This window comes from Salminus brasiliensis, chromosome 2, assembly GCF_030463535.1.
Source record: "Salminus brasiliensis chromosome 2, fSalBra1.hap2, whole genome shotgun sequence".
Lineage (NCBI taxonomy): Eukaryota > Metazoa > Chordata > Actinopteri > Characiformes > Bryconidae > Salminus > Salminus brasiliensis.
This window is the reverse complement of record NC_132879.1, coordinates 24,804,977-24,832,768: the sequence shown is the minus strand read 5'-3', so window position 1 is coordinate 24,832,768 and position 27,792 is coordinate 24,804,977. Positions and strand designations below refer to the sequence as shown.

At 40.4% G+C, this 27,792-nt stretch overlaps 4 protein-coding genes across 7 annotated transcripts; 2 read left to right on the top strand and 2 right to left on the bottom strand.

Moving 5' to 3' along the window:
* The first annotated feature begins 697 nt into the window (after positions 1-697).
* fnbp4 (formin binding protein 4) lies at positions 698-8,510 on the top strand. Of its 3 annotated transcripts, none has more exons than XM_072671521.1 (17): positions 698-854; positions 2,112-2,186; positions 2,336-2,463; positions 2,636-2,801; positions 2,981-3,131; positions 3,297-3,399; positions 3,515-3,847; positions 3,934-4,129; positions 4,241-4,338; positions 4,416-4,520; positions 4,843-4,976; positions 5,801-5,964; positions 6,067-6,290; positions 6,405-6,540; positions 6,664-6,854; positions 7,030-7,187; positions 7,543-8,510. In XM_072671521.1, exons 1-17 carry the CDS (start codon positions 737-739, stop codon positions 7,634-7,636), a joined length of 2,574 nt encoding a protein of 857 aa, XP_072527622.1. In that variant the 5' UTR covers positions 698-736; the 3' UTR covers positions 7,637-8,510. The 3 variants fall into 3 exon arrangements, with proteins under 3 accessions (XP_072527622.1, XP_072527606.1, XP_072527614.1); XM_072671505.1 differs by having other exon boundaries at positions 6,064-6,290; XM_072671513.1 differs by having other exon boundaries at positions 3,297-3,403; positions 3,519-3,847; positions 6,064-6,290.
* A 1,062-nt stretch (positions 8,511-9,572) lies between these two features.
* agbl2 (AGBL carboxypeptidase 2) lies at positions 9,573-19,744 on the top strand. Of its 2 annotated transcripts, XM_072673720.1 has the most exons (24): positions 9,573-9,852; positions 10,286-10,349; positions 10,526-10,669; positions 11,281-11,466; positions 11,624-11,731; positions 11,936-12,086; positions 13,659-13,892; positions 13,976-14,381; positions 14,706-14,848; positions 14,929-15,088; positions 15,217-15,343; positions 15,780-15,880; positions 15,972-16,084; positions 16,396-16,462; positions 16,554-16,667; positions 16,747-16,839; positions 16,956-17,060; positions 17,404-17,482; positions 17,676-17,843; positions 17,931-17,964; positions 18,071-18,282; positions 18,744-18,870; positions 18,956-19,085; positions 19,232-19,744. In XM_072673720.1, exons 1-23 carry the CDS (start codon positions 9,847-9,849, stop codon positions 19,077-19,079), a joined length of 3,066 nt encoding a protein of 1,021 aa, XP_072529821.1. In that variant the 5' UTR covers positions 9,573-9,846; the 3' UTR covers positions 19,080-19,085; positions 19,232-19,744. The 2 variants fall into 2 exon arrangements, with proteins under 2 accessions (XP_072529821.1, XP_072529822.1); XM_072673721.1 differs by lacking the exons at positions 18,744-18,870; positions 18,956-19,085; positions 19,232-19,744 and having other exon boundaries at positions 17,931-17,960; positions 18,071-18,163.
* A 69-nt stretch (positions 19,745-19,813) lies between these two features.
* tmem17 (transmembrane protein 17) lies at positions 19,814-21,354 on the bottom strand. Its single transcript, XM_072673719.1, has 5 exons — positions 21,047-21,354; positions 20,590-20,693; positions 20,410-20,523; positions 20,180-20,323; positions 19,814-20,089 (listed from the first exon to the last, which is right to left on the bottom strand). The coding sequence occupies exons 1-5, from the start codon at positions 21,159-21,161 to the stop codon at positions 19,991-19,993; spliced, it is 576 nt and encodes a 191-aa protein (XP_072529820.1). The 5' UTR covers positions 21,162-21,354; the 3' UTR covers positions 19,814-19,990.
* A 1,048-nt stretch (positions 21,355-22,402) lies between these two features.
* Positions 22,403-27,512, bottom strand: slc15a5 (solute carrier family 15 member 5). Its single transcript, XM_072673718.1, has 9 exons — positions 27,152-27,512; positions 25,960-26,182; positions 25,634-25,803; positions 25,248-25,468; positions 24,130-24,316; positions 23,838-24,026; positions 23,530-23,661; positions 23,321-23,429; positions 22,403-22,547 (listed from the first exon to the last, which is right to left on the bottom strand). Exons 1-9 carry the CDS (start codon positions 27,510-27,512, stop codon positions 22,403-22,405), a joined length of 1,737 nt encoding a protein of 578 aa, XP_072529819.1.
* Positions 27,513-27,792: the final 280 nt, after the last annotated feature.

Genomic DNA, 27,792 nt, shown 5'->3' with positions numbered 1-27,792 from the left:
TCTAAAAAGTAAAAAAAAAAAAACCTTCATACATTGTAATATGGTTCTATGTGGTCTTAAAGTGTAGTGAAGTAAACATATTTATTATGTGTAAAAGTGTCTAAACATTTTTTACAGTGCTTTAGAAGCCTTTTCTCAAAAAACAAAGCACCAACTACAACTGGAACATACAAATAAGACAACACACGGCACACACAGGACTTTTATATCGTAGTAACGATATTACTCACAATGGCTGTGTGGAGTATGTTGTTTTCTCCTACACACACAAAGTGCAATTACAACAGACAAAATAAGAAATTAATAGAACACATTTAGTCACCTTCTAGTCTATGATTTAAGTCTATGGAGACTAAAACTAGACGACTTTAAAAAAAGATATGAAATAGACCTAACACAGCCTCCCAAAAGCCTTGATAGTAGCATGCAGGAAACAGAAAAATCAAACCAAAAGGTTATGATGGTTGTGGTTGTAAAATGCCATTTTCTACATTATTAAACATTTTGTTGAGTACACTTGTTTAATAAAGTATTATTATTATTATTATTATAAATTAACTAGTGTTATATATATATATATATATATATATATATATATATATATATATATATATATATATAGTTTGGTGGTCTTTTACTTTAAAGGGCGTTTTTTAAGTGCATCGGTGCTGGCTTCACGCAACCTGGCTGACGATCATTTTGTCGCTAGCTGGGCTCCATTATCACACTATTAGTAATGGGAAAGAAAACCCGGACGGGGACGGGCCGCCGGACAATTTTACAGCTTTCTCCGCCAGGACCTCGTATTGGAGCCGGAACAGGGAGAGAAGAAGCATTGGGTTCTGGGTCAGAAGGTAAGAAAATGTTTGTTTATATATTTAACATCTTCTACAGGCCCATGAAATCCAACCTCATGTTACATTACCGAGTTAGCTTGACTAAGAGTTCCGTGCGCCGCGGCCTCGCCCAAGCCCGTCGGAGTCGCAGCTAAGCGTGTTGGCTCTCAACGGTTGCTTAATAACTCTGCAAATAAGTGGATTTAGCTAAACAATGGGGCAAACGAGCTAGTCCGCTCACCGGTTCTAGCTGGCTAGATATATTAGCTACTTAAAATACAAAAACTCCGCATCCAAATCCAAAGACATGTCCAGCTAGTGCTAGCTACTAACATTAGCCGACCGTTAGCTAGGGTTATTGTCAGGGTAGTTTATCTAGTCTTCATTTCACAGTAATGCTGAAAGATGGACGTCATGTTTTTAAAGCTAGCAACACTGTGGAATAATATGTGCTGCTTAAGCAGGCAGTGTTCCCACCCGCTTCACAGAAATACTGTATTAGGTCACTGGGCAGGTCTAGCTGGTAGCTAGCGTTAGCATTAAAGCGAGTTTACTGACAATAGACTGTTCCTGATTTAGTCTGTGTTTGTTACGGCCACACACTCCGGTGTACTGTAGCTCCTAAAGACAAAGCACATCGCTAAATGAATTTCCCCCAACACCACGTATTTGTGTCTACCACAAACTTCAGGATTTTACAGAGGCAGTGAAGATCTAGACCAGCTGCAGGGTACGAAGCTAAGTCATATGGACAACAGAAAAAAGAAACAGGGAAGGGGAAAGGAGGAGGGAGGGGGTGCAATACATTTAGCTAATACATTTTTAAAGTGTATATTGGTTTGTTAAATTAGGAGAGCAGTTAGTTGATTACATTGAGAGAACGGGCTGTTAATTTGAGAAACCGATTTATTAAATTGAGGCAATGGTTTATATTAGTCAATATTATTTTCTGACTTAATGTCTTCGTGGCTTAAGAGGGGTGTGATCTTTACCTGGTGGATGCTGTGATTAAGGCAAGAGCATGTGTAATCAAGACATGCTTATAAAAATAAATGCAAATTTTCATTATACAAATTGTTCAAAACACTTTTGGCATGTAACTAGAGAGGTAATGGCTTAACAAATACCCTTTTTGGAGGTGTGTGTGTGTGTGTGTGTGTGTATATATATATGTGGTGCACGTTAATGTCCGAGGTATCCGAATGCACTTTTTGTTGTAGGAGGTTCAGTAGTAAAAGTCTGTGATTTCATTTTAATATGTATTTTATCTTGCAGAGGAGCCAGAGAGTAACACTGACAGTCATAGAGAAGTAAACATCGAAATGAAGACTCCTGCTGTGAAGGCAACCCGTGAGTGAAGCATATTGTAGATATAACGGCTGCTTATTTATTAATTATATAATATTACTCATTTACTTAATGCAGTCTAGAGGCTGTTTATTTTCTATAGTAGACATTGGGGTAGTATAAAGTCAAGTTCTTTTGGCTTTGTTTTGCAGAGGGCTTGTCATTGCTGGGTGCCTATGAGGACAGTGATGATGAAGATGCTTCTGAAACCACTTCTGCAGCAAAGGGAAAGCACAATCGATCTGCAGATATTGACAGTACCCTAGCCAGTTTCATGGCTGTGAGTATGATTTGCTTTATTCTCTTGATTCATTTTTTCAGTGGTTGACTTGTGTTCATATTGTTTTTACGTTTTAACCAGCCCCCCCCCCCCCCGGCTTATGATTATGATGGAAGAGCTTTGGTTTGTATGATGTCTGTTTGCCCTTTTCTCATTGGATTTTCTGTCGCAGGAGATTGATGCTATCACCACCCAGCCAGCCCAGGCTGAAGATTCTGTGCCCAGTGTTCCTGCACCTACCCCTCCACGTCCTGAACCCAAGTCAGAACAGCAGACCCCTGTTCAGAATGGCTCTGCACAAGAATTTCAGTATAACACACAGTATTCTCTGGCAGGAGGTGAGCTTTTGTTGCATGCATTTTCTGTTCAGGGCATGTGTAATTTGTCATTGGTTATGTGGTGGTTAGCATGTACTGTAGTGTTAAAAGCACTTTGTCTATACGATGTAATGTGATTAATGTGATCGTGTGTGTGAATGTCAGTGAATTAACTGTTATTGTCTACTGTTCTGTTTCAGCTGGGCTTGAGATGGGGGATTGGCAAGAGGTGTGGGATGAGAACACTGGCTGCTACTACTATTGGAACACCCAGACTAATGAAGTTGCCTGGGAGCTTCCCCACTATCTTGCAGATCAGATGCGGAGTCTTCAGCAGCAGTACACAGAAAAGTAAGATTTGACTAAAGGACAGGAGGTGTCTTCTTTTTTTGACGAAACCAAGATATGTTTTTTCAACTTCAGAAACCTGCTTTTAATGAAAGAAAATGAGTTTGCCATTTGATACAACATTCTTACACACTATCTTTGTTTCAACTGCACATTCTTATTCCACAGCTCGTCGGTCAATGGTAGCGGGGTGGCTCATCATACAGAGGGTTATCCTGAACAGAATCCTGCTGTGTCTACTACTGTCCTTAAAAGAGAACCAAAAAAGAAGGCATGTTTTGACTTTTACTACATTTATAATACTGTAATACTTTTATAATTGTATGCACTAATTATTTCTAGCACAGTCTTATTTACTTAGTAATACTCAATTCTGTGTTACACAGGAAGTGATTGAGAGTGTGGTGGCTTTGACCAGTAATGAGGAAGAGCGGAGAGGGGTGGCCGCCTCCCTCCTTGCACCTCTTATACCAGCTGAGGTGAAGGAGGCAGAAGAGAAATGGAGGAAGAAGGTTCTGGCAGTAGAGGAAAAAACTGACAATGCTCAGGAGAAGGAAGGGGAAGACACTCAGCCTTCAGGCTCCCCTGCTGTTTGTGATGTAGAAAGCCCCTCTCATGCTAACCAGCACAGTAGGAACCACTCTGTAGAAAACTCTGATGGAGAGGAGGAGCCAGAAGAGGATACCATGGAACTGGAGCTTGCATTAGAGAGGAAAAAGGTGACCTATTTACTTATGACTTATACTTATGGCTATGAAATCAATAAGCAGAGTCATTGTTTAGTATTCAATCTTTGTCTCTGCAGGCTGAGCTTCGTGCATTAGAGGAAGGTGATGTTAGTGCTGGTGGTTCCAGCCCCTGTTCAGAAGCCAGTCAGGAGGGCTCTCGTCTTTTGAAGAAAACTAAGTGGAAAACTGTTTTTCTTCGTGCTCAAAGCCCTGACTCAAACAGCCGAGGCTCTGATAAGGCAGGATGGGACACAACAGAAAATGTAGATACAGGTAAGAGAGTGCTTACAAGTCCAGTGTAAATAATGGCCTGTTTGCAATATTTGAGTATTTGTAACTTTCTTAATAGGTTAATTTAAAATTACATATGCTTTGTTTTTCAAGTACATTCCAAAACGGCTGAGAAGCAAGGAGACAAGGACAAAGAAGAGAAGGAAAAGACTGTACCTAAAGCCCAAGAAGAGGATACAACAGACCTCAAAGTAATGCCAACATGTTATAAGATTTTACATTATGGTGCAAAGCACAAAATCATTTTGCTAAAATGTCTATTGATCAGTTTCAGATTGGAGAGCTTGCAAATACGTTGACCAGCAAAATGGAGTTCTTGGGAATCGACAAAAAGGCCATCTCTAACTTTCAGCTGCTTTTGCTACAGACAGAGGTACGAGCATGCTTTAATATTATTACTGTATTTTCTTTAACCTGAGCAAGTGTGGATCTGGTCTATACACTTGGGTTTTCAATTTTAGTCCTGGGGAACTGGTGTCCAGCACATTTTAGTTATTTTCTTGCTTATTAAATCTGGTGTTTAGTTGAACTAGATATGTTTTAAGCAGGACAACCCTTTTTGATGAATTGGTCATATTATGGGCACAACCAGTGAAGAGTAGATTCAAATTATGTCAAGTCAGAGATGTTTAGAATTGCTGAAGCTGCGTATAATGTGAACTATAACTTTCATGTGATGTTCTCCTTCTCTTTAGACGCGGATAGCGGATTGGCGAGAGGGTGCTCTGAACGGAAATTATCTTCGTCGAAGGTTGCAGGAAGCTGCTGAGCACATAAAACATTACGAACTTAACGCCACTCCCAAGGGCTGGTCCTGCCACTGGGACAGGTACGCGCTCCTTACCTTTCACATCTTTATCACGCCACCCCCTCCCTAGGAAAAAAAAAACTTTTATTCCCATTCTACTCATGTGACGATTGACTACATTGCCTCTGCTACTCGGCAAATATGTGACCGGTTCATGTAGTGTTGGGGAATATCACCAAGCGAGGAGAAAAAGACAAAGTTATTGTGTAACGTCTGTAAAGAGCCAGCCTGACAGCAACAGAGCCCCAGAGAGATGAGCCCAGTCACCCCCAATTCAGACAGAAGGGTTCACTAGCTCTTAGGAAGGTGCTTGCGCGTGCAAGAGCTTTGAACTTTACAGGACTGGCCCAAAATGATGGGAGAATGAGTGACACTGAGTGACTACATGGAAGCAGCGTGTCACACAAGCATCAGTTAAAGTGAAGACGGTGCCTTGCCCTTGGAGCCTGAAGGTCAGACCAATCTACTTTGTTTACTGTTTCCTTTTTCCATGCACCATTTGATGATTTTATGAATGCTCTTTGTTACCCTCTGCTGAAGATGTCTTGAAGGCATCTTGGCTGGGTTTTTTTAGTATTGGTGTGACTGCTTTTCTTCAATAAACTTTTCAGGATTTGCTGTAATGTTTTTGTTTGTTTTTGAGAATAAGGTGGGTTCTTCACCAGTGTTCCCCCTCCAATCTGGCACCTCCCATGGGCTTAAAGCGAAGCCCAACTCAACTTTCCCTTAATGGGGAATCAGAGACCCCCCCTCTCCCCTTAAGTTTCAGTGGGTCTCATGTTCTTGAGGTCAGTTTAGAGCCCAGTTGGTAAAACCTTGCTGTGTGTTTGTTTCTCCACCTTTAGAGATCACAGGCGATACTTCTACGTGAATGACCGGACCAATGCCTCCCAGTGGGAATTTCCAGGAGTAGTGGAGGAAGAAGGAGAGGATGCCAAGCCTCTTCAACCCTCTACAGCTGTCCAGGGAAATACTGATACTTTGCCTTCTGAGGCTTCCAGTGGTCTAGGTAGGCTTCTTTTTTGTAGAGTGTGTTTTGTAAGTTAATCTTGCTTGATGAATAACTGGTGTTAAAGGGTCACAATCATGTGGTGTTCATTCATTTTAGCAGGAACGTCATTTGCAGAAACCCAGGCCTACTGGTCTGTTCATCAACCTCCACTTCCTCCAGAAACTCCCCCTCCTCCTATAGAGCTACCTCCTCCCCCACCACCACCACCAGAATCGCCTCCCCCACCCCCTCCCCCACCACTCAGTGATGATGGGGAGATTGAGGAAGTAGAGATGGAAGATGAGGATGCAGAGCCACCCGCTCCAGGCACAGAAGAATTTAAGGTGTGCCTCATTTAAGTGTAATCATTGAGCCTTTAGAATCAGATTTTCTTTTATATTGTACATTTGTGTGTACATTATAGTGTACATTTGGATTCAAGAATTTGTTTTCCACAGGCCAGTGAAGCAGCAGTTTCCCAAGCAGCCACAGCTAAAGCTCAGAAGCGGAAAGCACCAGGCTCGGCACAGCCAAACAAGGCTGTTACCATTGGGAGCAGTCCCATACTTTACACTCAGCCTGCCGTCACCTCAGGTAAGAAACGGGCACCAGCATTAGTGCGATATAACCAACTCTCCTTTGCCTACATTACGTATGCAATTTTTTCTGATTTCATCTGAAACAAAGAATTATTTCTAATGATTATTGTTCCCACAGCACCTGTGATGGTTGGAACTGCCTATTGGGGCATGCCTGCAGCAGCCTTGCCTCCTCTGCCATCAGAAAATTTGGTTCCACCAGTGCCAGCCCCACCCTTACAACCTCCACCTCCAGCACCCCAGCCACCAAGTGACCCGACATCTGGGAAAATGCTTGTGGACAAAACAAAAAAATTAAAGAAAGATAAGGTACTGCATCAGGCCCCCCCCCTTTCCATTCTCCTCATTTTTTCTACAAAAGGCTGTCTTTGTTTAAGTGGCCTTGAGTGTAAATGTAATATTTTAAATTAAACAATTAATTACAATTAATTGCTCTGTATATGCTCATTTAATGTTGTGGCATCTTAATGTTTTTTGTTTATAGATGAAAAAGAGTAAGACAAAGATGCCCTCTTTGGTGAAGAAGTGGCAGAGCATTCAAAGAGAGCTCGATGAAGAGGAGAAGTCAAGTTCTAGTGATGAAGATCGAGACCAACTGAACAACAAACGCATTGAAGAGTGGAAACAGCAACAGCTTGCCACGTAAGATTTGTGCTAATTTTTGCAGTTTAAGAAGCTCTTAAGAAGAATGAGTCACAAACTAACATCTTGTATGGGTGTGTGGTGTATAAAATCTATAAATGTCTTGGTAAAGTGTGTTTTGATTCTTAATGTGTATACACAGGTGGGATAAAATTGGTTTAATAGTTTATTTAACTAGATGTTTTGGTGCATTTTTTTGTTGTTACATGCATGAAAGTGTATCTGAAATATTTTCATGTTTATTTAGCAAAAGGTGTTAATTTGTTCCTTGCGCTCTCCTTAATTTATAACCTCATTTGTCTGATCATTTTAATCAAAATGTTTTACTGACCCTAAAATTTTCTTCCATTTGCAGAGGAAAGGCTGGAAAGAATGCTAACTTTGAGGCCCTGCCAGACGACTGGAGGGAAAGGCTATTGAAGAAGAGGAAGATGATGCAGAGTTCATAGCATCTGTAATGAACAATTCGCACATGGTCAAATCTAACACTTCTGTTTGGAGTGGACTTGGTCTTGGACTGTATGCATCTCATCATCCTGGTCCGATAGGATGAGTTTGGTCAAACTCGATGAATGTATATATTTGGTTATGTTGTCATGCATTTCTTTGAAACTTTTTTTGTAAAACTACCATTGAAAAGACGTTTTCTATTACTGTCTTTTTGCTCATTGGCCCCCCCAAGTGTAAATTTGTAATTTCTTTTTTTATATGTAAAACATTAACAAAACTGCCATTTCTTTCTTCTTTTTTTTTTCCTTTTTTCTCTTCCCTTCTTGAATGAGGCTGATGGTTGCTCCCATGGAAGGAACTTTCCAAAACTAGATGAACTGATACTTCAAAGTCTAAGAGATGCAGCCCCCATAATCTAGACAGTTTTAACTTGCTTTAAGTAATAAACAGTAGTGTACTCTACTGAGGTGACCGACTTTTTTTGAATTTATAATTTTGTTACCATCTCTGTCTCCACCAGTTTTCTTCTGGAACGTATGTGATGAACAGTATGAAACTTTAGCCTGCTCACTTCAGTGATGAGACCTCATGCACATGTTTGAGTAGATTAAATTGACCACACTGGCTGTAAGCATTCCTCTCTAAATAATGCTTCATACGTGGACTAACAGCACATCCTTTTCTTTAGTGAAGCCGCATGGAGGAGTGTGCCAATTGCTTCAGTTTTCATCAACCCTTCTGAACATCTGTGTTTTATTGCAGTGTCACATGTACATGTCACACTGGAGTGTTCTGTGTAGTTGTATACTTGATGGGGATGAGGGGTCAGTGTAATTTTCTATGTTGTAAATAATGAATAAATTTTTTTTTCAATCTGTGTAATTTCGAATTTTCATTGTTTCTAAATGTGGGGTAAGGGCTCAAAGCAAGGGTCAGTACTTCACAATACTAGCTTTAAGTATCACAGCCTGTAAACACTTTTTGGAGTGGGGGAAGAGTTTCAGTTCTTGTTTTCGGAGTTTTACCCATTCTTTCTTGCGGTCTAATTGTGAGAGCGCCTTTTTTCCCCTTTTATTCTGTTTTGCATGTTGTGTGTGTGTGTTTTTTTTTTTTTTTTTTTTGAGCTCTTAAGTAAGCAGGACTTATTTCAAGCTGCATCAAGCTTATTTTTCCGAATACGTATTGATGCTGATTTTTGTAGAAAGGACGCAAGAAAAGTTCTTCTGGCTCATCCAGCATCTACCGGTGTCCCACCTCTTCCTGCAAGTCTGTTTCTGTGGGGGTATTAGAGTAGTTCTCTCTAAACATTTCTTTGGTGTTTCATACCTCAACCTGATCTCACTGTTCCTGTTAACTGCTATTTGGTCATTATGACCTGAGGAAAATGCTCTCTTACAACCTTTTGCTTTGTGGGCATCAGTTATTTTAATTTACCTAGAGGAGCACGTGCCTGCTGCTTTTGGACCAGATTTGAGGATTCAGTATAGGTTTTGAATTCTGCATCAATCTGGCCTTTTTTTTTTTAAAATTGAGAACAAGCTAGTGAAGGTCTAAGATCTCCATAAACGTTATGGGAGCTCAAATAGTTTTTGGCGCATCTTTCCCTGTTTTTACTATAAAATTGTACAAATCAAAAATATTTAAGAATCTTCCTTTAAAATAAAATACATATATACATATGATTAATCTTTAAATGTATGCCTTCTGGAGATCAGTTCATTATCCCTCACTTAGCTACTGACTATTAAAAAATTTGGAGCAGGGTGCTAGGATGAGATCGCTCAATCATTTCGGGTCTGTTTACAAGTGCTTCACGGAAAGTGCGCTTGGAATCCATAGCAACGACGGCACAAGTTACGCAAGTTGCTTAGCAACTACGAGAAGATTTATGAAAAAGTATGTAGTTCGCTACGGTTGTTTCCTTGCAAACCAACATTAAGCTAACCGCTGCTAACGCTAAAATATTGTGGTCAGTTTCACAAACCAGTGTTTAGTTCTGGCTTGTTAAACGGTAGTGTCTGCCTGTCAGTGTAAGCAGCATGCCTTGGAAAGGTCTTGAAAACTATGTGCAGAGTTAGCTAGCTCGCGTTAACTCCGCTGTAAGGAAACCTTAGCTACCATTTATCCTCTAAGCTAGGCTCGCTAACGGAGTCCGCTCAGCGTGCTGAACTGGGAAGAACTAACGTGTGCTTGAAAGGTGTGAAATGCAATGCAGGTGAGTAGGTGGGCTTTTCTATTACAGGCCTTACTTTTTATGTTGTTATTCTTAAGACACAAAAATATATCATAGCTAGCACCATTCACCTTAAACTAAGTTTCATTTCAGTAGCAGGCTGAATAATACAATCAGGCTGAATAATAAAATAATACAATATAATGTTCTGTCTCTATGTCTAACTATGTAGCTACTGTGATAATGTTTTACGTTTTTTTTTTTATTACACAATTTTAATTACAGATTTATTATTCTGCTTCAATATTTAACTATGAAAAACTGTTGGGTAATTTTCTTTTTATACACGAATCTTCCTAAACCCTGATAGGTTATTTGCTCAGTGCCACTGATATGCTATGTTAGCTAGCTGCCTTCTTTTCTACTTTTCACCTAAACTTATGATTTCGTTTTTCTGACACTTTTAATATTAAAGACCTCAGATGACCCATATGAGAGTTTCATTCTGCAGCACCTGAAGCATTATGGGCTTTTTACTGGTAAGTCTATATGCTAGTTGCACCATGCCTCAAAATGTTAGTTCCACTGTTGATTTAGTGGCAAAATATTTCAAAGCTTCTCCACAATATTCCAGTCATAATTTTACAGTGTAAAATACTGTTTTAAAGTTGCTTTGGGATAAGCGTAGTGGTTTGACCATGCATTGGATCTCTAGGCCAGGGTTCCTCATCTGTGCAGACAAAAGTGTCAGCCGTCAGGACATGGGATGGCACTCATAACTCTTTGGCAACAGATGCCATCCATTCACCTACCAACAGCACAGACTTGGAGGAGGAGGCAGAAGCACATCAGGAACAGTGTAAGTCCTGTTGCTCTCCTTTATATCCAGTACAGTGGGGTTATTGACTTTTGTTTCACAGAAAATTATACCTAGATGTACTTTAAAAGATAGAAATATAATTAAAGCTACAAATATAAAAACATGTAGGTCATGTAAGTCATGCTGTGCAGAGGATTATTCAATAAAGTGGTTTTAAAAATTCTAAAATAATTGTTCAAACATGAATATAAGTTTGAAGGCCTTGGCCTGTCATTGCAGTTTTACATATATGTCCTTCTCCGTATTTTTCACACTTTTTAAAGAGGTATTCATTTCACTGATTATTTTATCTATTCATAAATTGTACTGAACACTTGTATTGTAAAATTGACTGCCTTTATAAAAGATTCAGACACTTACAACAGGTGACAGTTTAAGGGAAGATAAACCAGAAAAGTAAATGTAGACTGCCTCTCAGTTACACAGTTAATTCACTAGTTAAGCACTGAGTCGTCTTCTCAAATTTCTTCTCTTGAAGAAATGCCTCTGCCTGTGTCCCTGTGTGGTGTAGGATGGTATGACTGCTACATTTCTATTTATTTATTTAGTGTTGTATTTACTTAATGTGTGTTTTTGTTTCATGTCTGTAGTCTCTTTCAGTGTGGAGAAATATCTTAGAACCAGGCAGCTGCTTATTGACTTTCAAGGTGGGCGGCCTATTCCACGCTTGAGGGAACCTCTTGACCTTTTTACCATCCCGTCCACCTCCAGTCCCTTTCAGGGTGTTCGTTGGCCTGTTGAATGCAAAGTCATCTGTGACAAAATCCATCACATAGGTATAGGTTTCTTGCTGGTTTATTAACCGATTTGATTTATAAACAAAATGGAAAAGGAAGATGCTGCCTAATCCCATCAATTTTGTATTTTACGTGCGTATTACTGACCAAGAAGCTGAAATGGATTACCTAACTGTCCACTTGCATATTGTTATAGAATGGGACCCCCCTGAACCAGAGCCTTTTTACCAACAGACAGGCCATGAGCGCACGCCAATGCCAGCTGGAGAAGAAAGAGGAAACACTGTCTACTGCATAGACTCTGGTAAGAATCAACATTACTGCTTTTGAAGATACTTTGTTGTTAATTGTAGCAGCTTTGGAATGACTGTTTATCACTGTAACCTTCTTAATAGACTGTTTACAGTAGGACTGTTTAGCCTTTTTATGCTTTGTACTTTACCAACTAGTTTAAAAGCACTATTCATAAGACTGTCCCTGAGTGTTTCTTTTTCATTTCTTTGTTAAGCCACAAAGACCTCCTACTTCACCCGTTCTCGTGTTGGTGGCGGCAGAGAGCCTAAAAAAAATGCTACATCTTGTGCCAACAACAAGGAAACATCTACCCTGTCCTTTGAGTCCCGGTTTGAGAGTGGTAATCTCCAAAAAGCAGTTCAAGTGTGAGTGGACAATATCTCCAAGACTTTCCCACAGTGTTTGTTTGATGCGTCAGTAGGCTTTCAGGTGATTAAAAAAATCAAAAAACAACAACAACAGAAAAACAAACCTAAAACCGAGTAAATTTGATCTTGAGAAAAATCCTAACAAAAAACCTACATTTTCATTGTGTATTTTAAACTGCATAATTGTATACAGCTCTTCTGTTTTTTAAGGATGGATCTAAATTGCCCTAATAAATTAAACAAAATGCATTAAGGGGTTTAAAGAAGACTTTTCCTCTCCTTAAGATGGTGAATGAGGCCCTTTATTATTATTAATCCTTTTTTTATACATAGTATATTATTATACTATTATACATTATTATATTTCTGAGGGCTGTTCTAATACCCTTATCTATATATACACATAGATCAACTGTAACCTAATTTAATTCCTTATTTTATTTAACAATATTAAAAAACAGTAAAGAAAAGCAGGACAAACAGTTGATTGTTCAAATACAAATGAAATAATGCTTAGATTTTACATTTCCATATGCTATTAAACCATAATTCTCCATAGTTAGCACCGTAGACCACATGCTGGTGGCAGCATTTTAGAACTAGTTGAAGATTACTTAGGTCCCAGATGGAACATCCTGACAAACGTGCATTCCAGTAGTCTAGCCTTAAAGCTGCCCTAGTAATATTGGCTATGTGTTGATCAAATGATGGGTTTGAATCAGTTATGACACCAAGCTGATACAGTGTTTTGTGGCTTTTGGACCCAAAAAGAGAACCTCTGTTTTGTATATAAAAGGAGGAAATTACATCCAACATCCAACATTTCAGGCCTTTACGCAGTCCTCAATTTTCTTGAATTTTTAAGTTTGTCATCAGGTTTGGCTGATATTTACAGTTACGTATCATCAGTTCAAGTAAATGTCATGTTTGCCTAAGACTGCCCAGTGGCAACATGTATAATGTAAATAATAATGGTCCTAAAATAGAGCCTTGTGGAACTCCATATCGCACATTAGTATAATTATGCTTATAATAAAGCTTTTAACGAAGACTGTGCAGAGACACACAAAAGCCAAAGGATAACAATAATTAGTAATCTTAAGTTTATTTGTTTTTATTGTTGTTTATACTTGTACAGTACAAGGAAATTCTTCTTTTCGCATATCCCAGCTTAGAAAACTGTGGTCATGACGCAGGGTCAACCATCCCACTGAGCCCTTGAAGCAGGGAGGTTTAAGGGCCTTAAGGGTCTTGCGTAAAGGCCCCACAGTGGAACCTTAGAGGACCTGGATATCTAACCCACAAACTTCTGAGAGGCCATCTAAATAGCTAATCTTTAGATGTGCTTTAAACCTCTTGTCTACAAAATAGTAATGCATAAACAGTAATACATAAAGGAAAAATTATTGATTTTAGCCACTCAAATATTTTACCCAATCATATCATTTTACCCCAAATTATATGATCCCAGTTCAGAAGTCCAAAATGACATGAAAGTTTGAGAATTTCATTCTAATGTTGCTGTGTATGAAAAGAATAAACAGTAATAAGTGCTTATTTCTCTCTTAGAGGCCTTTACGACTATGAACTCACTTTGCGCAATGACATGTACACCACAAAGCATACCCAGTGGTTCTACTTCCGTGTAAGGAACATGAAGGCAGGGATCACCTATCGCTTCACTATCATCAACCTGATGAAATCCAGCAGCCTGTATGAAGCTGGCATGCGACCACTGCTGTACTCTGAGCTTGCTGCCTGGCTGAAAGGAGAAGGTTGGCACCGTGCGGGCAGCAACATTCGGTGAGTCAAGATGACTGCTGCACTTTCTAGTAAGTAGCATATACATACTTAATGACAACATAATGTTACATGTTTTTTTTAAGGTACTACCGGAATCTTAATGAAAAGGAAGGCAAGGCACTATACTCTCTCACCTGGACACTCCAGTTCCCTTATGAAAATGACACCTGCTACTTGGCCCACTGCTACCCGTACACCTACTCAGACCTCCAGCGCTACCTGCGAGGTGTGATTTCAGACACAGCCAGGGCGGCTCACTGTAAAGTGCGAGTGCTGTGCCGCAGCCTGGCAGGAAATGCTGTGTATGTGTTGACTATCACAGCACCCTGTTCCACCTGGCAGGAGCGAAGAAGCAAGCGGGCTGTGGTAGTGACAGCACGGGTACATCCAGGAGAGACTAATGGGTCATGGATGATGCAGGGTTTCCTGGATTTTCTGCTTGGTGACTCACCTGATGCACGACTACTGAGGGAAACCTTTGTCTTTAAGGTGAGTGAATGAGGTCAGAGTGGGTTTAAAGTTCATAGTTTTCTGAAATGCTTTGACACGGCTGTTTTCTCTTCAGATCTTAGATAGTCACTCAGCCAAGCCATGTTTGGTTTCTGATGTGGGCTTGATTAGTTTAGAATGGGAGATTCTAGGCTAATGTTTTTGGGGGGTATGTATACAGAAATAAGGGTGACAGAGTAAGTCACCCATGTTTATTAGCAACTTCAGCCTAGCATCTCCCATTTTAAACTAAAGAAGCAAACTTTACATATCATATATGACTGGCTGATCAACTGCAATCGGCTGCAATGTACACTCTTTTAGGTAGTGCCAATGTTGAACCCTGATGGTGTAGTGGTTGGAAACTACCGGTGCTCACTTACTGGGTGTGATTTGAACCGCAACTATCGCACTCTTCTGCGGGACTCTTTCCCCTGTGTGTGGTACACGCGCAACATGGTGAAACGGTAAGTAAACCGTCTCAGGCACTTACAGTGTGTGCCACTTCCATATTTTGGTATTCATGTACATTGCTTTAACTCTTCAGGTTGGTTGCTGAGAGAGAAGTAGTGCTTTATTGTGACTTTCACGGCCACAGCAGGAAAAACAATGTGTTCATGTATGGTTGCAATGATCACAAAGATGCTTCGCTACATCTTCATGACAGAATTTTTCCTCTGATGATGAGCAAGAATGCCCAAGACAAGGTGAGAATATGACAAGGCAGTATGAGTGTGAATAATTAGGCCAAATTGGGACCATTTAATTGTATTTGATGCTGCTTGATACCACTAAATGCTTCCTTTTTTCCATGTTCCTCACTTGTGTGTTGCAGTTTTCTTTCAGGAGCTGTAAGTTCAAAATGCAGAAAAGCAAAGAAGGCACTGGCCGTATTGTGATGTGGAGGCTTGGCATTAGAAACAGCTATACTATGGAGTCCACATTTGGAGGTTCCACGTTAGGTAAAGACTCATGTTGATGGCTTGTACAAAACTTCAAAATGACACATTTTACAACCAATTATTTTCTATGTGACAAGCTTCTCAAGGTCAGTTCTTGTTTTGGAGGGAACTTTGTACTTTTTACTAAAATTCACAACGTTTACAGTTAATTATCCGGACCTGCAATTATTGAATCAGGTGTTTTAGACTAGAGAAACAAAAAACTGTGCTCTGATTGACTAGGACTAGATTGCTTTACCAAAGCTGGCTGCATTAACCAAAGCTGTGTTTAAAATTGTGCCCTTTTAACCTTCCCCTACTTTTAAAAATCCTATCCCTATATATAACACTATAATAGGGAACAGAAGTTGAAAAGGTAGTGAACAAGTTCAGAGACCTTGTAAGGTGCGTGAGCTCACTGCTGAGTGACACAGCTCAAATGTCTTCTCATTTAAAGGGGCAAGAAAAGGGACTCATTTCTCGATGGGAGACCTAAAGTCTTTAGGCTACCACTTTTGTGACACCCTACTGGACTTCTGTGACCCAGACCAAACCAAGGTTTCTTTGTTTTTCACTCTCTGTTGTAAAATAAAGTATTACTTTTTTGGGACTTAAATGGGAATAATTTGTCTCTCGTATTGTTCCGCAGGCAGAACACTGTCTAGTTGAGTTGGGAGCTTTGCTAAGGCAAGAGATCAGACAGAAGCTGGGTAGGGATGTAGACTCCCTGGAGGGCCTTTTTGATGTAGACATTGAGTCAAGGTGAGAATAATCATATTTATTATACAACTAATCTTTTGCACATCACCCAAAAGCATATATGACATTTGTGGTATTTTAGAGTAAGAGCACACATACACATAACATATATCTCAGTCAGAAAATGACAAAATTGGAAATTACAGAGCAAGCTCCATCCAGGACTGCTAACAGTGAATATGGTATGCAATATATTAAAGTCTAAAGGAGCATTTTAGCATTGTTGCTTGAAGGCATTCGAAAGTGAGTTTTCCGGTTGCTATGGGAAATAATAATTAACACTAACATTGGACACCATTGTTGATTCTTTACAGCACAAGTGGATCAAATAGCACAGAGTCTGATGGCCTGCCAGTTCATCTTTTAAACTGTGCAGATGAGGTGCAGTATTTGACTAATTTCAGATTGAAATTATTAGTGATTTTATAGATACAGATTTGGTCTATTTTTAAAGTATATTTGACTTTTGTAGACTATGAAAGTGAAGAAAAAGCACTTGCGGAGCAGAAAAGAAAGGAACAGATTGCGGCAGCAGCAAGCACAGAGTGCAACATCCAAGATTCTTCGCAAAAACATCAAAAACACAGTAAGCATCTGTTTTGTCCAACATGTTTAATGCAGCATCACTCTGCTTGTCTGCAGTACTTACAATCTCTTCTTGGCAGGATGCTTTACCATCAAATGAAGATATGTTGAAAGTCAGGATCCAAGAAAAAAACACAACTCCAGGGAAAGACATGATGGACAAGAGCCAGAAGGTAATTAATTCATATGCAGAATCTTAAATATGAATAAGTCATGAACATGTAAATGTATCAAGAACACATTCAAATGTAAACATCTCTACAGTACATGTTTCTGTATTCATACACAGTTAGCAGTGAGGGTAAATCAATCTGGAAGGTCCTGGATCCCACATCCCACCACACGCATTGGTATTCTTGGCCCTGCAACTTTTTGGGAGCAAAAGCCAGATAAGGTATGGTTGTGGGTGGGATAATTACTGACATAAAATAATATTAAATAATGGGTACAGTGTCAAAAGCTGAATTAGGTGCGTCAGCTGCGTAAGCGGTGTCAGCTAAGAAATGAAGAAAAAGACTAGCCTTGGTCTTAATAAGAGTTAAACCCCCTGAAATACCTAATTATAACAAAGTACAATTACTCACCTCTGGGTATAGCCTAGTATTTTAATGCTAATAAGAGCTAGAGTTCACCTTTGCCAAGGTTCGCTCGGTACTGTATGTTAAACTGTATGTATTGCATGGCTTATATTTCTAGCTTACATTAAAATTACATTGACTTCATTATGTGTCATTTAGAATCCCTACTTGGAGGCTGTTAGTGCGGACTGTCTGCGCAATAGAGACTTGACAGACGCTTGTCGACGGCCAGCTACAGGTATATGTCTGTAGAGGATTATTAATCTGTGATGAACTTCTTTGCAGATGCCAGAAAATTTAAACTTTTATATCTAAAAAACCCAAGTCTAATCAAAATGGTAGTTTTATTACTTCAAGTGCCCTCTCATAAATTGTACATTGGCCAAAAAACGGGTTAAGCATGGCTTAGGTGTGTTCATCTGCGTTAATAGATCAGACTGGAAGAACAATGTGTCATTACACCTCACGGCACCCCCGAAGACAAATGCAGCGTCAACCTCTGACTGTCACCACAGTCCGACACAGCTTCTCATCGGTGCCAATCCAGCAGTACTCTCTGCTCTTTAACTCAGACGTCAGAGCACAAGATGGGATAAGAGGTTCATTTACAATTTTAGCACCTTTTTGGCTTAGTCTAATGTTCTTTATGAGATTAAAACAATCATTTTTAACTCTATATTTCACAGGAAGGTGCTCGGTGTCAAACATGTCACTGCGTAGGTAACTACTTCATTACATCACATATTTATGTGTTAATGGTGGTGTATAGAAGACGATGTTCTGTATTTAACTCTGATCTGCTCTCCATCTGTGTCATATTTCGTAGAGCTGTACTAAATGATCACAGACAGTGCAGGGTTATTCCAGAGTTTGTTCCTGCCAGAGGCCTGGAGCCCTGCACCTCAGCTCACTTCTATCCAGTCCACCGTGACAACCAGGAGAAGCTTGCACAAGAAAGTATTTCATTTAAATACTTCACGCCGGAAATACAGGACACAGTGGGGACCCTGAGGACAACCCATAAGAGAAACACACTAGGTGAGGAAGATTTGTGTTCACACAAGCATTAGAGAGATTGAAGAGCTTCAAAGTAATGAAGTTGTAATAGATTGATAACTTGGTCAAGGAAGTCAAAAGTCCAATCTGTATGTCCCTGGTTGCTGGCACACCATATGATGTGTCCACAGACTGTAAATGCAGCTCTGATTGTATTAGTCACCCGTTGTAGAAATGGAGATTGTTGTACAGTCTGAGCACATTTCAGTACAAATCTCATCTTTAACTTTTATGTGATGAGATCTTTTATCTAAATTAATACAAAACAAAAAAACCCTGCTAAAAAGGTGCTGCATGCCTCTTTTAGTGTAGACATGCTATATTGTGATATTAACAAAAAAAAATGATTTAACAAATACATTATTACACCTTTAAATAACTATGATAATTTACATAAGCACCTAATGCAGAATGACTAATGAAGATACGTTTTCCTGCCTTAGCTCCTGTGGCTGGTGTGGCTGTACCAGACAATCTGCAGTCCAGTGAAGCAGAGCAGCTCAGTAAGCAAGAGAAAGAGGACTGCTCCTTTTTCCCTGATCTGAGAAGAATTAACATGCGTGGCAGAAGGTCTGTTTTTCCACTAGATTGATTTTATTTTATACATTATGTCATTTTCATAGCTCTCACCACAGAATGCTGTTTTGCCCCACAGTCATGACAGACCCTCAGGTGACCAGGCTGCACTAGGAGGTCTGAGGCTGGGCAAGCTACCTGCAGGGAGTGTAAGGCAGCAGACACCTTGGGGAGATGCAGCTTTACCAGGGCCAATGGAATGACGGCAGGTATGTATATAATATACTAGATTCATACCATGCTTTTTTGAGTTTACACCCTCATGCTAAAGAAGGCATTGCAATTTAATTGGAATTGTTTCTTCTTATTTCTAAGGATTAATTCAGTATGTTGATGTATTACCTGTTGTTTTCAGATAGGAACTATGCCTTACCGTGACTGCAGAATCATTCTATTGAAAAGCACAAAGCTAATATAGCATGAGGAGGAGAAGAGAAAAGATGAAATCAGAAGGTCCTCAGAAGGTCCCCCACTTCAGAGAACTGCATGGAAAAGCCAGCTTAAAGATGCTAGGAAGGAGCATTGTGGTGTATGCATATGCAAAACCCCACAAAACTGAACGAATGCAGTAGTACGGTGTACCCTGGCTGGTAAAGTTAAAGTGTTCCTAAAGCTTCTCAGAGTAGAAGTGCTGATCTAGAATCTGTGATTGTTTGGAAGGTCAAAGAAAAAAGGAGAAGAGGAATCTGCTACAAGTACTGGAATAAGTCCTTCTGCTCTGAGGTTCATGAATGTGGGCTATGAGGTATAGGAGCATGTTCCAACTCCAAACTGGAATAGAGTTTTGATTGTGTACAAAAACTCTATGGTGAAGATTTGTCCTGCTGTAGATAGACTTCAGTCTCTCATTATCTTTTTCAGATTTTAATAAAACACATCTTTATGACAAATGTAGCTCTGTTGTGTTTGTGTAATGGAGAGCACATATATTTTGATGGAATATTTTTATTAAAAACAAATACAAAGACTTGCACAACATACTGTGACAATATATAACAAAATGAATTTGTAGGAAAAAAAATATATTTTACACCAAAACTATTTATAATCATTTTTGGTCCTGCAAATAGTGTTATCCAGTATGTATGCAGTTCCTCAGTGGTAGAAACAGTTGTTATGCTCCAAGTTCTTGAATTCCATTAAACTGCCGAAGATGGAAGCGGCTTTCAGTGTGTCTGACCATTGCACGAAGGGCAACAAAACCAGAGAGAGCCTGCAAATGACATGAATATATCAAACACAAGGTAGCGTACATCTTCTAATTAGTTTTCTAAGAGGATATACATGAGAGTGCCATCCATACCTCTGCTAAAATGAATAAGGCAAGAATGATGTGCACTCCTCTTTCCAAAGGTTGAATGAGTATAGCTTCATTGAAAAGCAGGAAGAGAATCAATGGAAACTGCAGAAGGAGACTCAGGAGCCAAAATCCAGCCAGTTCAGGGACCTGCAATAAGGCAAAATATATGATATATAATATGAGCTCCTATTAGAACTTCATGAATATACTGCAGATAAAAAAAACACCCTTACCTTTTCTTGCAGATTCCCAGCATAACCCAGGTAGAGTCTGATGCCCTCGATGAGGGTCATTAAAATCAGGATGGTGATTAAGATGAACTTGTAGTAGTCAGGGAGGGCTGGGTACTAAAGCAGAATAAAAGGTTACAGCCAAGACAGTTGCCAAACTGTACTCCAGAAAATTTTACTCACTTTGAGGTGCAGCATCACTACTTCACTGATCCACCACAGAGGAAAGAAGCACAGATTAAAGAAGAGGGACATCTGAAGCGGCAGACTGGACACAACTTCTCTGTCTGCATGGTGAAGAATACGAGTGGGGAGCATTGAGATTTCATCCCATACATTTTACTGTGGCGTTGAGCTGTAGTCAGCTAATTAGCTTACCTAGTTATCGAATTAGCTAAACTGGTTTAACGGTATAGCTAGCTAATGAACACAACACCTGATGTCCGATCAGTCCATCGCGCCAGCTAACGTTGGTAACTAGCTACAGTTATTAACCCAGTCTTAAAGTTAGTGTGAACTACACTGATAAATATGTAGCTGATGTTCGTGTTTTCAGTGGTTAGCTGAACTTTGGTTAGCTAGCTTGCTTGCTTGCTTGCTTTAGATGTAACGCAGTTCGATACGAGGCATACAAACTCACTCTGGTTCAGAAATGTCACATGATCCTCAGGTGAAAGTTTAGAAAGAGTCTGATCCACAAAAACAGTTCTTGAAAAATCTCCCAAACGTCTTCTTATGGGCTCGGGGAGATCCATGGTGGTGCTGACATCTCAGTCTGTTGCTAACGCCAGCTAGCGCTAACTACTGCACAGTTGCTAGCAACAGCTGTGGGCGTGTTCAGGCAGTGATGCTGTGCTGCAGTGGATGTGTAGCTAGTGCCACCCAGGCTTTCCAGTGTTTCCAGTGACTTTTTTAAGCATCTGGCGACTTTTTCTGGTGTTGTTGTTTTTTTTGTTTTTTTTTTGAGACTTTGAGGTGAACACACGTGTTCTTCAGTTACTGTCCTCAGCAGCCGGTGCTGCCGTTAGCCCTGTCCCACAACACTCATAGCGCTCAGTCTCACAGACAGAGCAGACCCACACCGCTCCACGGCCACACTTCCAGTGAACTGCGCATGCCCAAAAGCCATCGACGACCCCCGTCCCCTATTTACAGAGCGGGATGTAAATATAAATGCGTCTTCAGTGTGATACGAAAATAAATCACTGCATTTAACTTACACAGTCTCACTCACTCACCTCAAAACTAAAAATGAAACCCTACCCTTTTCCCGGATAAAGGAGGAAGGTTGAGCGTAGGGAGGGTGAGCAGCAGTTCCAGCCCACATAACAGTCTCGATATGCTAACATTTAACAACACTGGACAAAATTGATTTATGTAATTTACGTAAAAATGATTTGTGTAATGTGGGTCTAGACAAAGCATTAAAGTCATTTAGTTATTTTGAGAAGTGACGGCCTATTTCAAAGGCAAAAAAAAATAATTGAATGAACAGAAGAAGTTAATTTATTCCAAGTTCATTTGTAGTTCTAACATATTTAGAGTGCTTTACTCATTTTTTTCTCCTCCACAACGTCATTCCTTTATTTTACAGCTTCAAAAACACGCAACTTGAAAATTATGCAAAATAGATGACGTCATTTCGCGACTTCTAGCGACGTTTAGGACAGCCAGTAGCTGCTTCCCTTACTTAGGAGCTGGCAACACTGAGGCTTTCCATTAGAACAAGGCAACGCAAGCTGAACCAGTGCTGCTTATTTACCTAAATCATACTTAATGAAGGAACAGTGGGCTAGAAGAAGAGTCTCCTCATAACTGTCGTATTACAAAATAACTTTATTGTTGACTTCAAGTGGCTCAGTCACATTAACACACTAGTCACACTAGCACAGGTTTGAGGGCAAACATCCCATAAGCAAAATCGTTTCAAGTTATTTAAGGGTTTTGCTATGTTAGTGTGACGCCAGCGTCTTGGGTCTTGGCCATAGCGCAGGGGTTACAGGATCATTTCCAAGGATGCTGAAGGTCCAGAGTAGTCCACCGTGTCATAGAACCGGAGACAGGCTTTATACTGCCGGAGCTTTTCAGCCAGGTGACTTTGTGTCACTCCTTTGCACAGTTCAGCACTCAGGTCTGTGTACCTGTACAACACACAAATACACGGTTTGCTTCCAATCTTACAAGACACGCTGTCAGTAACCCTCTGGTATACTGTTAGAATGGAGACTGGTAGAATATACAGCAGCTGTGCTCCTGGATACCCACACTCCTGCAGATGCAATAATGGCCCTTATTCTTTCCTTATCCTTTTTTCTTTTTCATTCGGTTGTTCTGTGTGGGGCCACGGTGCAGGAATACCCCGTGGGCAGGGTGCCAGTCACTTTCACTCACACCTATGGATATTTTACCTGCATGCTTTTGGGAGGTGGGAGCAAACCAGAGGGTTGAACTCATAATCAGTCACTTGAAGCTGTGCAGCACACCACTGTGTTACCACTGTGCTGTCCAGCCCTTATCATGGGGGAACTGTGTCTTCCTCACTTGCTTAAAAAAAAACAGTACTTAGTCCATATGTAGAAGTTCAGCTGTAGAAGTCCTGTTCTGAATGAATTGTTGTTATGCTCTCACCCAGCATATTTACATATCTGCTGACTCAGTCTACAGCAGTTTAACCCTGTGTTTCTAGAAAGGTTGGAAAATGGCTAAGTAACAATGACGTATGGCTGTTTTTGCAAAAATAACACCATACATAAAACAAGTAGGACATGGGCTCTTTAAATTAGAGTAAAAACTCCACTCTGCAGGTTAAGTAGATCCTCAGGAGCACTGCACCCCTGATATGTCAGTATTGGCACAGTTTTGATGATGTCGAAGCACTTAAGCCTATATATAAACATATGAATTCATAGCCTACCTGCAAGATAATCTCCAAAACAGGAAGGTATTTATGGTCATCAAAATTGCCAAAGTGAAGAAAAATCTCTCCAGATTGCCACTGCTGAGTGTATTTGGATAGAAGTTCCCTAAAAACAGTACATGATCAAAGTGTTATTCATTAGCAGTGGCTTGACCTCTGCCCAAGAGTTTCTTTGAGTTGAATGCTGAGAAAGGAAGTAGCCTTACCGCCAGACACGAGATAAAAGAACTGAATCAGAACAGCACCCAGAAAGCATCCTGCTCCATAGAAGAGAGTAAGGAAGTGTAGAGAGATGCCCCTGAGGTTGCTAGGAGTCACACAGAAAGAGATGAGGGAGCCTAAGTAATGGGATGGGAGAAAGAGTGAATCGCATGTATCAAGGAGATCAGTGTTGTGGCATGGTTAAGCTGCTTCCAGCTGGATGGTTGGAGTGATCACGGAATTATTATAATCTGTGGACACTTAGGAGAATGCACATAACATTCGTAATTAATTATTAAGAATAAATGCTTACATGCTGGTGTGACAAAGGCCTCTGCTATACCCAGTAAGATGTACTGTGGTGCGAGTTGAAAACAGGCCATTGAAGACACCTGGAGCACTGTTCCTGACAGCGTCTGCTCCACCTGAGCGTAGTCTTTCCTGTGGATCTCAGTAATCCCTGCAGCGAGCGCCGACAGAGCTGCACAGGCATGGCCCATTGCTGCAAGAGAAGATGTTCCAACATTTATGTAGTGTATTAATGAGTTCGCTGCAAAAGAACATTAGACCTGTCACATTATTTCTGCTTCAATGGACATGCATACTTATGAATTTGGCTGGAGAAGGAGGTGTTTTCTTCATAGACTGATAGCAGGTGCCAACAAATTCCAGTAGTGGTGCTAATATTAGCAGCGGCAGGATACTGATCACGTTCATAGCTGCTATAGGAAGGAGAAATCCATTGAAGTTTAGGTTTGAATGCATGGTCTGGAGGTAGTATCCTGATGGAATCTGTGAAGATGCAAATGGACTTTGTGGTCAAACAACTGTGGTAGACTGTGTCTAGACTAGACGTCTGCATTCAGAAAACACTCATGCAGCATTGAACACAGCTACTGTAACCTGTATGACATGTGTAGTGATCTTTCTCTGCGTGATTGCTTGGATATTCAGAAACAGTTTGCCAGGAACAGCCATTGGTACAAATGGTCTGATAAGTTGTAGTCTGGACGTACTATGAATGAATCAAAAGTCAGAGACCACTCAAAAGACCCTAACTGTTACATTCATAATTTCATCATTATGTTATGTGTAAGACCAGTACCTGTACCAGTGATCTACTCTATATGTCCAAATGTTAGTGGACACCTTTGGTAATGGATGCATTCAGCTACTTTAGGTTGCTCCCATTGCACAGATGAGGAAAAGCACACACAGCTTGCCAATTCCCCGAAGAGAAGTAGTGCCAATATAATAGGACTCTCTGGAGCAGATAAACATTGGCACCAATGCCCAATGCTGGGGTATAAAGTCCAGAAGCACTTAGCTGTGAAGCAGTGGGACTGTGTTCTCTGGAAGGATGGTTCTTCATCCAACGATTTTGGGATGAGTTGGACCTCACCAATACTTTTATATCTGAATGCAATCAAATCCTCTCAGCAATGCTCTAAAATCTAGTGGAACGTCCTCCATGGACAGTAGAGACAGTTAATCTTCAACAAGGAAATAAGGAATCAGCGGGTGTCCCAGTACTTTTGTCCATATAGTGTATGTTAGCCTACCCCTTGCAATCTTGAAAGCTGTCTTCTTGAATACAACATTAAGCATTGCAAGATATAGGGTGGATCTTGACTTCTGACTGACCTTGTACTTCAGGGATGCACTCCTGGAGTTTAAGCTCATTCATGCAACACATTTTCCCCCCTGCTTAGTTCATACTTACTTGGGTAATACAGGCCCGGTAGAGCAGCTGCAGTCCAAAAAGAGGGAAAAGCTTTACCAGGATCTTAACATTTTCGACATTTGTCTCACTGTAGCGTCCTCCATTGTTCTCCTTGGCACGGTCCAGCCAGTTAGCCACATCTCCACTCAAATGCCGATAATGGAGGCAAGACATTTTTAGGGAGTTTAGGAACACACCCAGTGTGGTCAGCAACAAACTGGCTGTGTGTTGTGCAACACATGAAAAGAAGGAGGCACGAAATTAATTGTCTATATGTCTTGTATATAATTTGAGTAAAAATGTGTGCTTAATTCATAATGTTTGGATCTATTCAGATTTATTGGCAAGTATAGTCACTGTATTATTTGTTAGTATGCCATCGTTACCTTTTTTTGGATGGAAGATGAGATTGTTGCGTGCCATGTGTATGGCAATAAGAGCCAGTAGGACAGAGGTGAAGGGGATGAGAAAGCCCAGGTTTTTGCCCACAGACTGCTGAATATAGGAGATCCCCAGGAAGACAACTGTAGAATTGAGATTGACTAGCCAGTAGAGCCTGTGGTTATAAAACACCATCTGTATTACATCTATAGCACACCTTCCAGAAAGGCACAGCATAGGCTGTTTATTTATTTGGTGGCAGATACAAGCATGTGCTAGCATTAGGATATTCTAGGATAAGTGGTCTATAATTAGTGAGTGAATGTCTTACCAGTTGAAAAAGGACAGTATCTGGTGTTGGTTGTAACCCTGAAGGTAATAAGCGCTTAGTGGGCAGAGGATAGCACGGAAGCCCCCAATACCGAGCGCAGCAGCTAGCAGCCCCATGTAGAAAAGAATATGTTGCTCCCGTGGCTCCAGTTGATGAATAGTATTGTGTGTGTCGATGTAGAAATCCTCAAAGGGAAACGCAACTACAGGGAGCATGGCTGTACCTATGGAAAGAAAATCAGGAGTTCGGTCATGTGCATTAATCTACAGACTTGTTACTCAGCTATTCATGTTAATGTGGAGTCATTATTCCACTACTGTGGAACTAATATGTAAGTTAAGTAGTTACCAACTGAGCTTGAACTTGAACTTGAACTTGAACTTTGAATACATTTTCTTTGATTGAGACAAACATAAGACAAATGTATCGTAAATATCAGGAGGTTTCGAGTCCTGTACAATTCAGGGAGTTGTTTGACACATGTAGGATATATTAAAGCAACAGTATGCAGTATTGTACAGGACTTAAAGTAACAGCTTTAAATCATTTTGATGCTCCACTGACTTTTAAAAGGGGGAACAGCGTCTCTATCAGCTCTATTCAGGCTTGGCAAGCTGCTAACTACTCCTATTTTTTTTATTATTTGGGTTAAAATCATGTAAGATTACTTTACTCCATCAATCCACATGCTTCTTTTACTTTCAGTGATGGTTTTGTATCTTCCAGGTGGTTCAGAAGTGTATGTGTAAAGCATATCCTTTAAAGGTGGCTCAAAGCAGGAATTCAACTTTCTGACTGTAGGGGGAGCCCAGGAACAAGAAATACCAAATCTCACATAATGCTGCTTTAAGATTTGACGTGCATAAAGACATAGGCATACTAAAGTAGAGCATATCCTTACTAAGCCTCAGAGATATATGTTTAAGAAGTACACCAAGTATTAGAGATAGACTGTTCTTGGGGAACATATTCTTATACTGGAATTGAACATGACGTCAGGGCATTTCCACACTGTAGAATTAGTTTGACAAAAATATCACACTGAAAATACTGAAAACAAGTTCTTTAGAGTGACCTTCATGTGGCAGCATTCACCAAAACCCTTCACACCAAATACACGCACATTAAACACACATTCTGAAGCTTTTTGTCATTCTGCATCTTTCAGTCATTGAAAATTTCAGTCACTTACCAATGAAATGAAGCAGAGCACAAAGATAGAGCACTTTAGTCCTCCCCAAACATGTCTCTGCAAACCAGCCCACAAGAACAGGTGTGAGTGTACTGGCTCCAACAAAACACAGGTTCACTGTGGCTGCTTGGTAATTGTGATATCCCAGCTTGATGGTGCAAAAGAGGATCATATTGCAAACAATCCCAAAGAAGGTGAACCTCTCGAACAACTCCACAAAAAGAATACAGATAATCACCTGCAGCTTCTTTCTGGACTTTCGAGGCTTATATGGGGTGACCATCCCGCTCGGGCGGCGAGCGGTGGAGACCCGTTGTAGCGGATGGCCACCATGAAGGCCAGGAACATTGAGGGCCACCATGCTGCTGCTTCAGGTCCTCCTTTGCAAGTGCTGTTTGGGCTCTGGAGGATCTTTGCTATCCTGTCCGGGGGACTGGAGCAATTTCACACAAGACTGTGAAGTCTTATTTGTCAGCATATGCACGTGCAAAGGTTCACGTTGATCTTCTGCTGCGACTTCTGAGTAATGTTTGTTCACCTGTTCTCCTCGGTAGTGTACGAACTGGCCGTCTCTGGTTTCTGGGGCAGCTTATTAGGGTAGTGGACATGACGCCAATGTGGTGACACAGGCTTTTATAAAC